The 16,744-nt window shown below is 35.6% G+C and overlaps 1 protein-coding gene across 3 annotated transcripts in view; it reads right to left on the bottom strand.

Annotated features, from left to right (window-relative positions):
- The window catches only part of MYOM1 (myomesin 1), a 132,941-nt gene that overhangs the window by 46,878 nt on the left and 69,319 nt on the right, over window positions 1–16,744 (bottom strand). For 2 of the 3 annotated variants that reach the window (XM_041751061.1, XM_041751065.1), the window contains exons 16-21: window positions 16,448–16,622; window positions 14,368–14,489; window positions 12,902–13,189; window positions 10,793–10,989; window positions 3,875–4,001; window positions 899–1,083 (exon numbers count right to left, since the gene is read on the bottom strand). In XM_041751061.1, the coding sequence (XP_041606995.1) occupies window positions 899–1,083; window positions 3,875–4,001; window positions 10,793–10,989; window positions 12,902–13,189; window positions 14,368–14,489; window positions 16,448–16,622 (1,094 nt within the window). The remainder of the gene's footprint in view (window positions 1–898; window positions 1,084–3,874; window positions 4,002–10,792; window positions 10,990–12,901; window positions 13,190–14,367; window positions 14,490–16,447; window positions 16,623–16,744) is intronic. The other variant, XM_041751066.1, reaches the window with a different exon arrangement.

Below are 16,744 nucleotides of genomic sequence, written 5' to 3'. Positions count from 1 at the left end.
GTATGGACTTTAATCCACAGTGGCAGGTCAATGGGAGAGAACTTTTATAGCAGGCATACCCTGAGTATCTTCTAAGTCCCACCTGTCTAGGCAATCGCTTATTCTGCCAACAGATAGAGCTGCAAAATAAATGCACTGTGCTGCTTTCTGAATGATTGTGGTGAAGCCACACTTTATTCTAAGTAATAAGAGTCAGAATCATATTCCCCACACTTTCTGAAGCCCTGGTGTGGATTAAGGGTCTCTTGGTGTCACTGGTGACATAGGAAAAAACATTCTTTTGAGATACCCATTTGTTACAATTGAGATTCAGTGGCTTTAGCAGAATAATCTTTGGTAGATAATTACGGAATTTGTTCAACTAGAACACTAAAGGAATCTGGAAGGCAAAGACGTAGATAAGAGTAAGGATTAGGTCAAGAGTTGAGTGAACCGCATTCCACTTTCCTCTGAGCTCATGTGAGCACAAGTAGGAGGGAGCCCATGACTCAAAGGAATCAGCAGGTAAAGCCTTGCTGGCACGAATGCTATGAAAAACAACACCCTCAAATAAAAAAAAAAACTCAAAAAAAAAAATCAGAGGTAGAAATGAGAAAGTCACCTTTCTAAGATTGTAACAAAAATGTAAGGTGGGTAAGTAGAGGCAAGGAGGGAAAAAGAGAGGAGGGAGCTTGTGGATGTTTTGCAAAGCTAGGCTCTGGGATTCAGGTTAAATAGAACCAAATGGCTTTAAGCATCAGGAACTTACCCCAACCCCAACGGCTGCCAAATGGGGAGCCCAATGTAAGAAACATATCAAAACAGAAATGTTGTGTTTTATCTAATTTTAAAGTTATTATCATTAGGGGAACATTTGTCTTTCTAAAAAAGGTTTATCCAAATATGAACACCCTCTTACCCTCAGGTACGTGTCTTTAATAGCTGCCTTGTTGAGTCCTCGCCATTGGTCATCTTTGGCATTGGCCTCTTTCAAGTCCACAAAGTACCCAGTGACTGGAGTCCTTCCAGAATGGACTGGAGGCTTCCACTGCAGAACCAGGGAGGTTTTCCTAACCTCACTATATTTGACATTGTGTGGGGGTCCTGAGAAAGAGAGAGAGAGACCAATGTATAAAAATTGTAACATAGATGAGAAAATTCAAATACATATAAATCTAGAACCACATTTGAAGTCTTAAAGCTGAATCCAGTGTTCTTCTTTTGTGAAGTCTATCAATCCTATAAAAATAGGTATTTTGTGGTCATTTTGTATCAAGTTTCCTCAATGGCTCTACATCAACCTACTAAGTCCCTTTTTGGGCAGCAGGTAGTTAGAGCCAATTCAAGGTGGCCCCCAGAGGCTGGATGATAACTTGCCTTCAGGGTGTCCTTGGGCTTGCGGTCCTCATCTTTTATCAGAAGAGTTTAATGTGGTTGCAAATTCAGTTTAAGATTACTTTTGGATGGCAATCTGAAAATTTCCCTAAATCTCAAATTAGGATGAAAAAAGCAACTCTCTTTGATGGCATATGAACATAGATAGTAATATTTTTTTTACGAGAAAAAGTAATATATTACAAAATAGTTCCCTTTTAGAGGGAAATCTTTCCCATAGGGCATATATTCCATGTAGGAGTAAAAGCAAACTACAATTACAGTTTACAAAGAACTTTCATGAAAAGATACAATTAATCCCATAGACCCCAGCTAAACACTGTTAGGTACTTTATATTTATTTGTCTCATTCATCCTTAAGACAACAGAAAGCTCAGAGAAGCCAAGTAACTTGATCAACCTGTTCAGGAAGAAAGCCAAATGTTCTCCTTGTCCATGTGCTGTTTGCAGTCTTCGGAGAATCCAAACTACTAAGTGATATCCCACATCTTTCCATGACCACCAGCTGCTATGTAAGTGATATATTTATTTTCTTTCTTCCTATTTTTTTTCTTTTAAATAACTGATTTCTAACCAACCAATCAAAATCTCCTAAACTGACTCATAGCTACAAACACAGACTCTACCATGCTATGCTTTGGCATTTTGCAATTGATAGCTCAATATTTGTGGGGCCCTGTATCTTAGCTTAACAATCACGGATACGTGTCATCCTTGCCTTCCAACAAGGCAAGAGGTTTAAATAATATGGTAACAGATTTAAAAAATAACCAATACCTTATAATAGTGTGTCATGTTCTGTTTTGCAAAGGGCTTCTAATTATTTTCTTGTGCCATCCTCAGAACCCAGTGAGACATCCAAACAGGTAGCACTCATCCTGCAACCTCTTTTGCTAACTATATCTCTCAATCAAAACATTTTCCACAGGCCTGCTCAGAATTTCTGAGTTTCTAGTCACTTATATTTTTTAATTTTATTCAGGAATTGTAAGAATTTAAAAACGGGTCCACTTTTGTGTAGGTGACAGAAAGAGCTTAAGAAATATTTACTGGCTTAAGGAGGTGTGAGAAAAGGCAGCATGTTTGCCTCTTATATTTATTAAAGTTGAGTGAGTGCTTGAACTTCTCTTAGGTTTCTCTTGTAATCTTTTTATTCAAATTTGATAGAGAAGTGATGCAAATATAAGCTAAGCAAAGGCAAAACTGATGGTTCTTCAAGGGCACTAGGGCTTCACATAGAGGAAGAGGGTGGTAACAAGGACATGGCTGGATCTACCCAGTATGCTCCAGTTGGCCTTGTGTTCTAATGTGGTCGATACTGGTGCTATACATATGCTGCATATTAAGCCCAAGTGGGAGAATCTAGTCATCCGGTGGCACTCATTGGGTCTGTGAAGTTGGTACTGTTGGAAGCAAAAAAAAAATCACCCACTAAATACATTAACATGGCTAGTTTGAAACTTAATGGCTTGGTAAATTTGTTTGTATTCAATTTTTTAATTTGTTCAGTGTTGTAGCTGTGTTTTAAAAGGCACAGGTAGGGGGATCCCTGGGTGGTGCAGTGGTTTGGCGCCTGCCTTTGGCCCAGGGCGCGATCCTGGAAACCCGGGATCGAGTCCCACATTGGGCTTCCGGTGCATGGAGCCTGCTTCTCCCTCTGCCTGTGTCTCTGCCTCTCTCTCTCTCTCTCTTTCTGTGACTATCATAAATAAATAAATTTAAAAAAAAAGGCACAGGTAACTGTTTCTGCCTTCTCCCCATTTTCTTCCCTGTTCAGCCAACCACCCACTATGGCAACCTCCATAAGAGAATATTTCCAGCCAGGTTCCAGGAACTTTGTTGTGAGGCAGAGTTGAGACAAAAGTGGAGAGAGAACAAAATGACTGGAGAAGTAAGTGGAGAGAGTTAAGTGAAGAAAGTCCAGAACTTAAGTCCCAGGCAGGCATGTTAAGTCCACCTACATAATATCATAAAGAGCTAGAAGCAAGGGAGGAAAGAGACAAGGAAGAGGAGTCACATTGGCTGAGCTTGGAGGGAGAGATTTCTGGAGATTGATAAGTGAAAGGTTCCAGGGCAATATGGAAGAATACATGAGAATTAGAAAGTACAGGAAGAAGTTTTTGAGGTATTTTGTTGTGGATACAAGTTGGATGCCCTTCGATGGTCTTTAAACAACACAAAAAAAATATCAGAATTCCTTTTAAATGATAGTGTAGAACTCAGATTGTGTGCTTCTGTTAATCCTATTCCAAGCAGAAAGATATAACTCTGAGGGCCTTAGGATGTATTTGGAATATAAGCACATGAAATTATAGTCAGTTTTATATTAGTGCCTATTATTTGATAGGATTACAGAAATATTTCAGATAAACATAAGGGGCCAAGAGAACTCTTTTCCCTTAGAAACAGTCTATGTAGCACTTAAATTTACTTCCCAGCAGTAGGTTCTTTTGGAAGAGACCTCAAGCCTGAGTGCTGAGAAATGGTTTTCATGGTTTACCTGGAACAGCAATGGTCCACTCTTCACATTTGAAGCATTCACTTACTGCTGAGGGTACTCCCAACCCAGCGATGTTCATGGCCGCCACTTGAAACTGATACACCATGTTTTCCTTCAAGTTGCTAATCTGCAACATGACAATATCACAGAGTGGATGCTGAATCAGGTTTGTTTTTTCAATTGTTCAATATTTTATTTACTTACCTCTTGTGTTGGACACACCCTGAAGTGACCCCCAATGAATCATACCCTTTTGTAATCTACTCCCCCTGGGTGTGAGTAAAATCTGTGACCTGGTTCCAACCAACAGAATATGGGAAAGGTATTGGAATATCAGTCCTGTGATTGTTGTTCCATCAAATAGAAAAGGAGGAGGGATATTACAGATAAAATTAAAGTCCCTAATCAGTACATTTTTTAGTTCATCAAAAGGGAGATTATCCTGGGTAGGTCTGAATTAATCAGATGAAAACTCTCAAAATGGGGTTTGGCACTTTCATGAAGAAAACACTGTCCTGATGGCATTCAAGAAGCAAATGCCATGTTGCGAACTGCCTAGCCACTCACATTTGGAGAAGAGCGCTCTAGGAGTAGAGGGCCCCAGACTTACAGCTGGAAGAACTGAATTCTGCCAGTGACTGAATAATCTTGGAAGAGGAACTCAACTCCAGATGAGAATGAGCCCTGCTGACACCTAGAATAAAACCTTGTGAGACCTCAAGCAGAAGACTCATCTAAGACATGCCTAGACTCCTGACTTACAGACACTGTGATATAACAAATATGGGTTGTTCTAAGTCACAAAGTTTGTGGTAATTTGCTAAGCAGAAATAGAAAATTTATGCTTGTACAGATGAAAATTAAAAGAATTCTAAGCTAGGAATAAAAATATTCAAAATCTTTCATTTTTCTGCTCCTTACTGAATGACTTAATGACTTTTCTATATCCCTCATAGGAAATTTGGCTGTAGTAAATATATGTGATAAAATAATGAATGTGAAAATATTTGCACAGTATAAATGATGGAATATATTAGTGTGAAAAAAATCCATGGACTGTAAACAATCCTTTGAGAATTAAAAATGCTTAATAAGTGAGGGCATTTAGGTAGCTCAGTTAGTTAAACATCTGACTCTTGATTTCAGCCCAGGTCATGATCAGGCTCTGTGCTCAAAGGAGTCTGCTTGCTCTTCTTCTTCTGTCCCTCCCCCCACTCATGCTCTCTCTCTGTCTCTAATAAATAAATAAAATCCTTTAAAAATGCTTAATAAATGAAGGCATCGATAGAACCAGTCGGGTTAATAAAACTTACCCATTATATGACTTAAGACAAGCAAAACAAATATATATCTATGATCCTGATTTGATCAAGTAGAATATAATGGCTATATGTTATGGGTAACAGAATAATACAAACTCCCTTTTTGATTCACACACACACATACAAACACATTTCCTTTAAGAAGGAAAGATCTTTTTAATTAGTAGGAAACCATCATGTAGATAACTTGGATCTAAAAGTACTTTATTCAGGTACCAGGGCTGTTTTGGGGTTCCATTAGGGTGACCAACAATTCCAGTTTTCTTGGGACTGTGGGGTTTCTAAGGATGTAGGCAGTATAGTGCTGAAACTAAGAGAATCCTAGGCAAACAGAGAAAGTTGGTCATTCTAGGCTTAGGTGAAATATTGTAGCGTGGGACTTCTATTTCTGGCAATGGTGAACCAGGCCATAGAGATTAATCACCTTGCTAAAAAATTAAAAATACTAGACAAAAATATCTTTAAAAAATCTTTTCAAAAGCATCAAATTATTGTCAAGACATTATAGAATTCTAGGAACAGAATAATGGGAAATAGGGAACAAAAAGAGATAAGTGGAACCTATATAGAAGTGGCTTTTACCTTTGGGATAGCTGCCAAAAAAGAAAAATTTGACCTTTGGTTTTTATTATCTCAAAAGCAGAGGAACTGAAATCAAAGCCTAGAGCCAACCTAAGAAGGGTAATAAAAGGGAACCCTCTACAACTAAGATGGAGCCCTTAAGGGCTTTACTCTTTGGGAGTAAAGTTGAAATAGAAATAAACCTGCCTTCATACAGTATAAATTTACACTGCTTGATTGTCCCAAAAATTAAAGGCTTGTATTTGATTTAAGAAAAAAAACTCAACCAGTGGTATCCCCAGGTACCTTGCAGAAGCAAATACAAATCTTTTACAGAGAAAAATGTCTTCATCCTGAACCTCAAATTATTCATGCAAATAATATTTTAGTGACAATGAGCAGCACATAATCAAGGATAACCAAGCATAGAAAACAAGATACTATGAACAAGATACTACAAAACCAATGAAAACAGATACATACCTGCAAAGATATTAGATGATAGAATCATCATAGATTAGAGAAACAGCTATGCTTACTATGTTTTAAACATAAAATACAAATTTAAAACATCTGTGGGACTATTCCTGAAACTAATGTTACACTATATGTTAACTAACTAGAATTTAATTTAAAACTTGAAACATTAAAAAAAGTATCTGCAGGAGAGACAGTAAACTATAAAATATTTTGTAAAATGTGACCTAAAAAAGAGAAAAATACAATAATAGAAAAATAATGGATGAGTTTAACAGAAAATCAGATGCAAAAGAAGAGCAAATATGTAAACTAACAGAAAGTTATAAGAAATCACACAGACCACAGTGCAGAAAGATACAAAGATGGAAAAGAGAGAAGAGTGATTAATAGACATGGAAGATAGAATGATAATGTCAAATACATGTTAAATAGAGTTTCAAGAGGAGAGAGGAGAGAATGGGGCAGCAACAATATTTTAGGAGATAAACGGCTTAGAATTTTCCAGAAAGATCTTCTTGAAAAATCCAACCCACAGATTGAAAATACTCCTCATGCCAAAATCCTAGGCAGAGACATTTTTAAAAAACCTATTCTGAGATACATAATTTAACTGTAGCACACCAAACAGATAGTAAAAATATTAAAAGCTGTCTAAAAGACAACACTCAAATAAGCAAACAGACTAAAAGCTGACATGTCAGTGGCAACATTGAACCAAAAGACAGTGGAATTATACCTTCCAAGTGTGAAAGAAAATAACTACTATTATATAATGTTTTATCTAGAAAAATTTTTTGGAAAATGAAGAAAAAAGTTATTTTCAGATGAACAAAAGTAAAAGAGTATGTGTTTTCAGAATACCCTAACTAAAGAACACTCTAAAGTATTTAATTTAGATGAAAGGAAAGTGTTCTCAACTAGGTCAAAAATGTGAAATTAAAAGAAAATAAAATCTTAAATAAAATAATTTACATAAATCTAAGTATCGACTATAAAACGTTAATAACATTACTTTTGGATTTAAAAAATGACTTAAAAACACATACACAATAGCATATAAAATGGGACTAGGATAAATGGTTTACAGTGTTCTGAGGCCCTATTTTTCTCAGACAAGGTTAAAACAATAGAATTCAGACTGTTAATTTACTCACTATAATTTTTAGAGTAACCACCAAAAACAAACACTGGAGAATTTATAGCTTTCAAGGTAGTATAGAGGGGGAAAGGGCATGGCTAAAAGGTGAGGGTAAGAAACCTATTCAAAAGTAATCAAGTAAGGACAGAAAATGAAACAGAACAAGCAAACAGAAAACACAAAAAGTGGTAGTATCTTTAAACACTCCAGTTAAATGACAAAGACTCTCAGGTAGGAAAAATATCCCACCCTATGATTCTTAAGATATATATATATATATATATCATGAAGTTAAAGACAGATTGAAAGTCAAAGGATGAAAAATTATATACATATAAACACCAACCAAAAGAAAATTGATAAATTTATATTAATAACAGACAATAGAGACTTGAAGGCAAAACAAATTGTCAGTGATATCAAAAGTCACTTTATATGCATCTAATAACACCTCTTCAAAATATATAAAGTAACATTTTAACTGGGTGAATTTTATGATATGTGAATTATATCTCAATAAAGTAAGATTATCCTGCAAATTTTCCCTTCCAGTACTATCCTTGTCAAGTATTTTTATCAAATTAACTCTATAGTCTCAGGGTAATTTCACTCATGAACATAAAAGCAAAAATCCTAAACAACAATAAGTAAAAAAAAATCCAGTAATATATAGACAGAATATACATAATGTCCAATTTGGATTTATGCCAGGAATGCAAGGTTATTTTAACATTAGATAATTACTAGAATATACCACATTAAATCTAAAGGGAAAAATCATATAACCATCTCAATGGATTCGGAAAAAATATTTCATAATTTTAATTAATTCTTAACTAGGAATAGAAGGAAACTTCCTTTGGCTGATAACAGATGTCTATCAAACACTGATAGTAAATATAATATTTAATGGTGAAATGGTGAAATGTTTTCCTTTAGATAAAGACCAAGTCTAGAATGACCAAGATCACCACTTCTATCAATATTTTGTTAACGATTTTAAGCAGAAAGCTAAGAAAATAAAGCAAAAAATATAAAATTTGGGAATGAAGAAGCAACCTGTCATTTGCAGATGATATGATATACAGGAATCAAAAAGAGCTCATAGGTAACATAGAAATAATAAGAAAATTTAGCAAAAACTTATACATAACAATGACATGTAAAATCAATACATAAAATGTGGTATATTTCTCTATACCAGCAATAACAAAATGATATAAAAACAGACTATTTAAGCACCAAAAACATGTAATACCTATAAATAAATAACAAATGATGTGCAAAACTTCTCTAGAGAATTATAAAGCTTTATTGAGAAGCTTTAAAGACCAAAATAAATGGAGAGAAATATCATGTTCATATATTAGAAGTATCTTTAAACACTCCAGTTAAATGACAAAGACTCTCAGGTAGGAAAAATATCCCACCCTATGATTCTTAAGATATATATATATATATATATCATGAAGTTAAAGACAGATTGAAAGTCAAAGGATGAAAAATTATATACATATAAACACCAACCAAAAGAAAATTGATAAATTTATATTAATAAAAGATGTCAATTTTAAAGATGTCAATTATTCCTCAATTTATTTATGGATTCAATGCAATATCAATCACAATTGTAAAATGTTTTAGTTTAATTTAATTTTATTTGTTGTGTTTGCTTTTGCTTGTCTTGTTTTTTGGTAGAACTTGGTAACCTAATTCTACAATTTATATCGAAGTGCAAAGGACTAAAAACAGCCTAGGAATAATAAACTAAACTGAGATAACTTGATCTACCAGTTATCAAATTTGCTATAAAATGGTAATGATTAAATTAATGTGGTTCTGGTCCAGTGGTAGACAAACAGACCAGTGGAACGAAATGGAAAACACAGAAGCAGACACATGCATCAAAGAAACCTGACACATGATACAAATAGCCTAGAAGAATAGTAGAAAAAAGGGCAAACTTTTCAATAGATGGGACAACTGTGTTTCCCTACAGGGGAAAAATGAATGTTGACCTTTATACCACAAAGCAAATGTTAAGTCTGGCTGCAATAAATTTGATATTAAAATTAGTGTTGTTACCATAAGGAGAAGAAATACTAACCAAGGAGCAGGAAAAATAGACACAGCCTCCACAGCTACCAAGGATTTTAAGCTCAGAATATACAAAGAAAATATATTAGAAAAATGGGCAAATCTTTGTGCAGGCATGTTATAAAAGATTTCAAAATGGATATTATATATAGCAAAAGATGTTCAGATTCATTTGACACCCCGATTGTCAAAACTGAAAATGTGTGAATATACCAAGTGTTAGGGGAATGTGCAACAATGGGAATTCTCATACTCTTCAGAAAACCAGTATAGACGTATCTACTAAAATTAAAGATAACAGATTCTCTGGCCCACCAATTCTGCTTTTAGGTAATAACCTAGAGAAACTAGTGCATATACATGCCAGCAGACAAAAATGTACAAAAATGTTCATAGTTACACTGTTTGATATAGCTGTAAATATGAAAATACTGAAATATCACCAATAACTAGATAGAAAGTATATTGTGAGACAGTCATATAATAGAATACCGTACAGTAATGAAGTCATAGCTACACATCAACATGGAAGAACTTTAAAAATATGATTTTATTCTATATATTCTTGTTTTAACTTCTTTACGAATTCAGTATGTGTGTGATATTCCATAAATTTTAAATGTTAGATTTAAAACTGAGTTGGGGAAAGCACCATTCTCCCAACCTCATCCTGCTCTCGCTCTCACAGCATAGGGTTCTGGGAGTATTAAGGGGGGTGACTTTCCTCTAGCTAACAATACTCCAAAGAGAGGAACCATAGTTATGGCATCAGTAAAACCCCTCAAGTACTCTGAGATGGGCAAAGCAGTAAAAAGAAATGTGTGGGTAGACACATATCAATCATCCCTTCATGGCCATCAGAGCCACTATAATGGGGGACACTTCACAGGTGGTGAGCTGATGCTGGCCATCAGGTCCATGTCCCTTTATCCTTTGTGATTTGAACACTGAAAGCTAAAACTGCAGTCTTTTGGATCCTGGGACTCTTGAGCTAGCAGCACATTGGTTATAGATATTTTGTTTTGAAATAAACATGAATTCTTACCATAAGTATACATTTCATAGTAAATATTCTAGGAAGTTATTATGTTTATGCATATGAATCAGAAGATACAAATCCTTCCTGGTCAATCAGCTTACTTATATTTACCTTGATATATTTGTGACAAAATCCTGTCGTTGTAGACAATGGACACTGGAGAAATGAAATGAATCATTTATAAGCCGCTGGGTGTAGGTGTGGGTGTGCGTGTGTGTGCAAGCGAGCATGTCATCATCATATATGATTACACTCCACACTACAGAAGGTCACACATTTACCTTATATGCCTCATCACTGACAGCTTTGATGTTGGCTTCTCTCCATCTTCCTGGTACTCCATCAATTACCTCACGATAGTTTACATAATAGCCAGTAATTTCAGCTCCTCCAGTCTTATCTGGTTGCTTCCATCCAAGAACCATCGAGTCACGAAAACTTTCAAGACAAGTGATATCACAGGGTGGAGATGGTGCCGCTGTTGCAATATGAATATCAAGTAAGTAGAAAGAAATGCATTTATGATTTTATGTACATTAAACTTGTTTCATTCGTGCCACCTGTGAGGGCACTAGGGTCTTGCAGCATAAAACTAAAGTGTGAAAACTAATCAGTAACTTGGCACCCAATTTGGTGTATGAGAAAAAAACCCCACATACAGTAAAAAGTGCACTGCAAATATTATTCCAAAGATAAAAAGATCCTGCTCTCCTACTTCCACAGAAGAATAATTTTTGAAATACTAACAGCAAAACAGTGCAATATTCTGAAAAAGGATTCTATTCCCCAGAAGAAGAAATATTTTTCACAAGATACATATTTTTGTTTCTTAAGGTGGTTTTGTTTTTATTTGCTCCTTGAGGAAAATGAAGTATGTATATCAATTTCTGCCTCAATGTGCTTATAGAGAATTTCCATGTTATTTCCAAATGGTTAGCATTTCACCATTCAGGCATACATACCCTTGTGAGACCTTATAACTAAACAAGTTCTGTCTACGCACAGAAAAAATCTTATTTCAAGCTCAGCTAAATGCCATCTTAAAAAAAAATTTTTTTAAAGTAGGCACAATCTGCCATGCGATTTTTCTCTTAGTATATAATACCTTTTGCTGCATTATTTTTAACCTGATGTTGGACTATTATTTATATGGTACAAAATGCTAGACAGCTGTCACCGTGTTTATTATTTCCTAGCCAGAAAAATATCTGGAGGATGTTTTAAAAGTCTTCTTTCATTTATGTGGCTTTGCTGATCAACTTCTCCCCCCAACTAGTAAATAATGGTGTTTGATAAAGAAAGAGGGGGTCAGGTGGTGGAAAGAAATCCATCCAGATGTGCAATGACATGAAAAAGACTTTTCTGAATATTTATTTGGATTACAGGGAAAAAAAAGAACTACTTATTCTTATTCAAAAAGATTCTTAGAACAATAAAGATTTTTAAAAAATAAAATACATTTGTTTCTCTCTCTCCCTCTCACCAACCTCTTTCATTCTTTACACTAAAAATATTCTCTCTCATCTCTCTCACTCTTTCTATTACAGAGACATATAGAATGTGAACTCTCAAATGAATATCCCATCTTGAGTTGAAGGTACAATAAAGGTTAAAAAAAATAGAAGTTATAGAAGTTGGAAGTGGAGTAGTAATAGGAGATGGATGAGAGGCATGCTACAATGCTTATCATTTCATTTTTATTTGATAAGAAAACACTGTCATCTAGAATATATAAGCCACAAGTATCAAATATCCTATTAAGAAAATTCTGACCTTACTGATAAATAGTCTTAAATAAATCAGTTCTGGGAATGTGATTCACATAGCCCAGAATTTAGCTTTATGTGATGATTGTAATTGCCTGTTAAACTTGTCATGGCACATCAAAGAGACTATTACTTATATTTATTGGAGTTAAATATGAAGGATAACTTGAAAACCTGAAGATGAACAGCAGTAATAACTATGGTCCTGATAAAATGTGACTTCTTTGAAACATATTTTTCCCATACATGTATTGAGCATGAGTATTTCCAAGAACTCTACATGGGCTGTGATTATCAAATCCTTTCTCCTCTCAGCTCTAATTTTCTTAGCGAAATGAGGCCAATGGTGTGTCTGCCTGAGAAACCAAACAGGGCTCAATAACCAAATCACTTTAAATATTCTGCTGTCATTAAGCACAGTGAAGTATGTATAAAAGCCAAACTCCCCCAAAGTTACTTTTACAACTCATTAGACAAAAGTACTGCAAATGGATAGCTGAAACATGTCAAATGAAGAATAAACATTGATGAAAGTGAACACAGAGATGGAAGAATGTGATCTCGACAATGAGGTGAGGACACTGATGGAGACAGATGGAACAGTTGTACTCTTTCGAATCTCACCTAGGTCCTTCTTCTTTTTCAGAGGGTCAGACTTACTTTTCCCCTTAAGGGCTGCCTTCTGTGGTGATGGGGTAAGCTCTTCCTGAACTGTTTCACTTACTTTACTCACTTCTGTTTGGCCCAGGTTGTGAGTGCTACTGGGTAGTGAAGGTTTGTTAAGTTTGCTACCAAGCAAAGCATTTTTCTTAAAGGCTGGCTGGGAGGCTTCATGCATGCCTCCCCTGGAGTCTGTTAGTCCACCAGGTGTATCATTCAGTTCAGGCCACACATCTGGAGACACTCCTCCCCCTACAATCACCAGATAACAACATAAACACTTTGAGCCCAGACACAGTACAAATTGCTCTTACGTAATAGAACAAAGGGAAAAATATTAGGCCCACAAATAGAACAAAAGTCATCTTAGTTTAATGGAAATCACTCAGCTTTTCAAGAAATATGGAAAGCATACATTCCAAAATAATTTATGCCAAGGAAACATTTCAACTTCTCCATATTCTGGGAAAAGAAGAAATAAGAACAGAAAACCACAGACAGAACAGGAACCATTTTGTTTCACAGAACCCAAGTATATATAAGAAAAAAAACAAATCTCTGACATTTTTTGAAAGATATTAAGTCCTATTATTCAACAGAATGACGGGAGGAAAGGATCATAAAGTGCACAAGACATACATTAAAGACCCTGATTTTATAACAGAATTATGTACATTACTGAAATATTAATGGTCTGTACCTCCCAACCTCAAAAAAATGTTCACTATTGTCCATAAATACCATAAGGAGTATTAAAAAATAATATGGCATGATAACCAAAGATAACTGATATAAAATAATCTTTCCTTTCAAATATGTGTTGCTCTATCCCAGACTTCATTTTTGGTGCTCTGAACTACCTGGGTCCCTTCCCTGCTTTATCTAAGATTGGGAGGCACATCATGTACGTACATACAATTACTTTATTACCAGTTTTATTCTGTTGGTTACTTTGGGAGCAGAGATGTAGCATATGATTAAGCAACTACTTGTGTCTTGCACAAAACTTAGAGGAGTTTATAAAAAGCATGTTAATGTATTGTTAGTGAAAACAAGCCAGGCTTTGTCACAGGTGAAATGATCTGTGTTATGGGTGATATACCACTCCAAGGAACTGGATGGCCCTTCACATTCCCAGGATGAGCACGAAGTTAGAATGGAGTTTCACACAGTGGGAAATATCTGAGGAAACTCAAACTTGTGAAGATGACAAGGCTACAGATGCACAGAATCTGGATAAGTGATGAAGATCTGTAAAATAATGGCTTTGGAAGGTTAGCTGTCACCTGGAGTCAGAGAAAATGGTCATCTGAGGATGGAATCATCAAGCAATTCTAGAAGCTTTAAACAATTTCTGCAGAGCGTGGTATCTTCCTTTATAACTTATAAAAATCCATTCTTAACTACAAAGTTATGCATAATGAACTTACCAATAGCAGCTTTTACTTCTATTGCTTCTGAATCCTGTGAATATTCACTAAGTCCAGCTGCATTAACTGCTCTGACCCGGAAGATGTAACTCTGACCAGTTGCCAATCCATGGCAAGTAAATCTAAAAGGAAAGGAAGTTTCAAAAATTTTTCCTAGGGATAGACAAGATGGTTTTAGCTTAACTGAATGATCTGGCTTTATAAAAACAATTCATTTTCTAATAGCAAAAAGAATAAGTACAGAGATCAGGTAATATATGTGCTTTGGACAAGAAGGCAGCTAATTAAGGCAATTTTCTAAACTCACCCTATCAAACAACACAGAGTCCTCCTGGCTTTCCCCTGAATAAGTACCTTAACTTTTCTGAGCCTTTGTGTGCTTATTAGTAAAACTGGGATAATATGTCTTAATCATAATTTTTTGTGTAAAGATTGGCCATAAGGTATTTAAAGTATCTATTTCACGGCTTAGCATTGAATAAATAATAGGTGGTATTAATACTAGTAATGGCCTTTTCAAGTATATACTTAAGGCATTGGCTGCTCTGTGTTATAGGGCCTAGGCACTGCTTCTAGGCATGGCAGGGAAGGTATAATTACTTGAGGAATTACACTAGAATCTGAAAATAAGATGAAATATGTATTACCATTTAGATATAAGGACCCAGTAATGAAGTGTGAATCCATGGGCAGTTTCACACATAAAACAACCGCACTTCTTAATAGCTATTATGGCTATAAATAGCCATTTCATGAATCACTGTAACATTTTAATCCATCCTGAGGACTATAACCAGAGGAAATAACAGGTCTGCTAATGACTCTATTACCATTAGTAATGTTGGAATATTTAATGAAGGCAGTCATAAATTAGGCCAATCCTTTAGGTCAGCTCAGTTCAGCAAATATTTATTGAGCACTTCAGTGTTCCAGACTCTAAGCTAGATACTGTGGACACAAAGGTGAATAAAAAATGGTGCCTGTCCTTGAGAAGCTCCCATCTGTTTGTGGAAAGGCAGACCTTGTCTAACCCTCTATAAATATTTCTAAATAGTCCCAGGAAAATGCTGGGAACTCAGAATAAGAGCGAAATGAACAGATGAATCTCTCGCTTTCTCCCATTAATTGATTTGCCTCTATTCTTTCCTGTTCTGCAAAAGAAACAACTCATCCTATGGGGGTCCTTGGACTTTGAAGTGGCCATACCAGAAGCTCTCTAACAAGCTCGTTTGACAATTTGGGAGGCTGGAATTCTCCTCTCAGACTGGTCCTAAATCAAAGGAGGCTCAGAGTTTGGTTGCAGGTCAGAACTCATCATCAACCTGCAAAGCAGACTGACAAAATATTTGAAAGCAAGAAAAAGAAAATAACCCTCTTCATATTAGAAACAGATATAAAGAAGTGGCAAGGTATTGTGAATGTCTCTTTGTTAGTGTTACTCATGTCTACTAGCACCAAGTTTAACCATGTTCAGAATTTGTAAATGTTGATATTCTTTTCCTATTTGTTTAAGATGCCTTAGGGGCACCTGGGTGATTCAGTTGGTCAAGTGTCCAGCTCTCAATTTCAGCTCAGGTTATGATCTCAGGGTTTGTGAGATAGAGCCTGCTTAAGATTCTCTTCCCCCCCTCACCACCACACCTTTCTCTAAAAAAAAAAAAATAATAATAATAAATAAATAAAATGCCTCAGTACTTTATGTCAGCTAGAGTCAATTAGATCCTTGAAATCTAGTATCACATTGAATAGTCAAGACCAGAACAGATGGGTGAAAAAGGACAAATGGCATAAAGGAAAAGAATCAGAAAAAAAAGCTATAAAATGAATTCATCATAGCTGGCATTAATGTGTTTCTAAGTGCTTAAAATCACAAGTAAACCTTTTCTTCAAATATCGAGCAGAAGATTATATTCAATTTTAAACTCATTTGGATATTTATGGTATCGTGTTTTTACAAAATCTCCCTTGTTAGATGTTTGTGCTGCTGTCTGGGTCAGTGGTTGCATTTCCTCTTCAAAGCTCCAGTGCTCTAGAGTCAGAAGGCTCCCCACAGCACCTCCCACCCCAACACTGCAGTTACCGTGAGCCTTTCACAGGATTGTTATTGCAGGGCTCCCACTTGCCAGAGCCGACAACACTTGACTCTATGTAGTACCCGACCAGCTCCTTAGCATCTTTGGATTCCTCCCATGAAACTATCACTGATGTGTCTGTATTTCTGCTTGGGATGATTTTGCCTGGGGGCTTGGGGATATCTGATGAAGGAAGAAAATGATGATCAAACTCACGGCAGTTTTTAAAAATTCATTCTTATCACATATGAACAAATACATGCATATATATTTTTATATAAGTAATCATGTCAAGTGTACTGTTG

This window comes from Vulpes lagopus, chromosome 1 (assembly GCF_018345385.1).
Source record: "Vulpes lagopus strain Blue_001 chromosome 1, ASM1834538v1, whole genome shotgun sequence".
NCBI classification, from domain to species: Eukaryota; Metazoa; Chordata; class Mammalia; order Carnivora; family Canidae; genus Vulpes; species Vulpes lagopus.
This window is presented reverse-complemented; position numbering and strand designations above follow the sequence as displayed.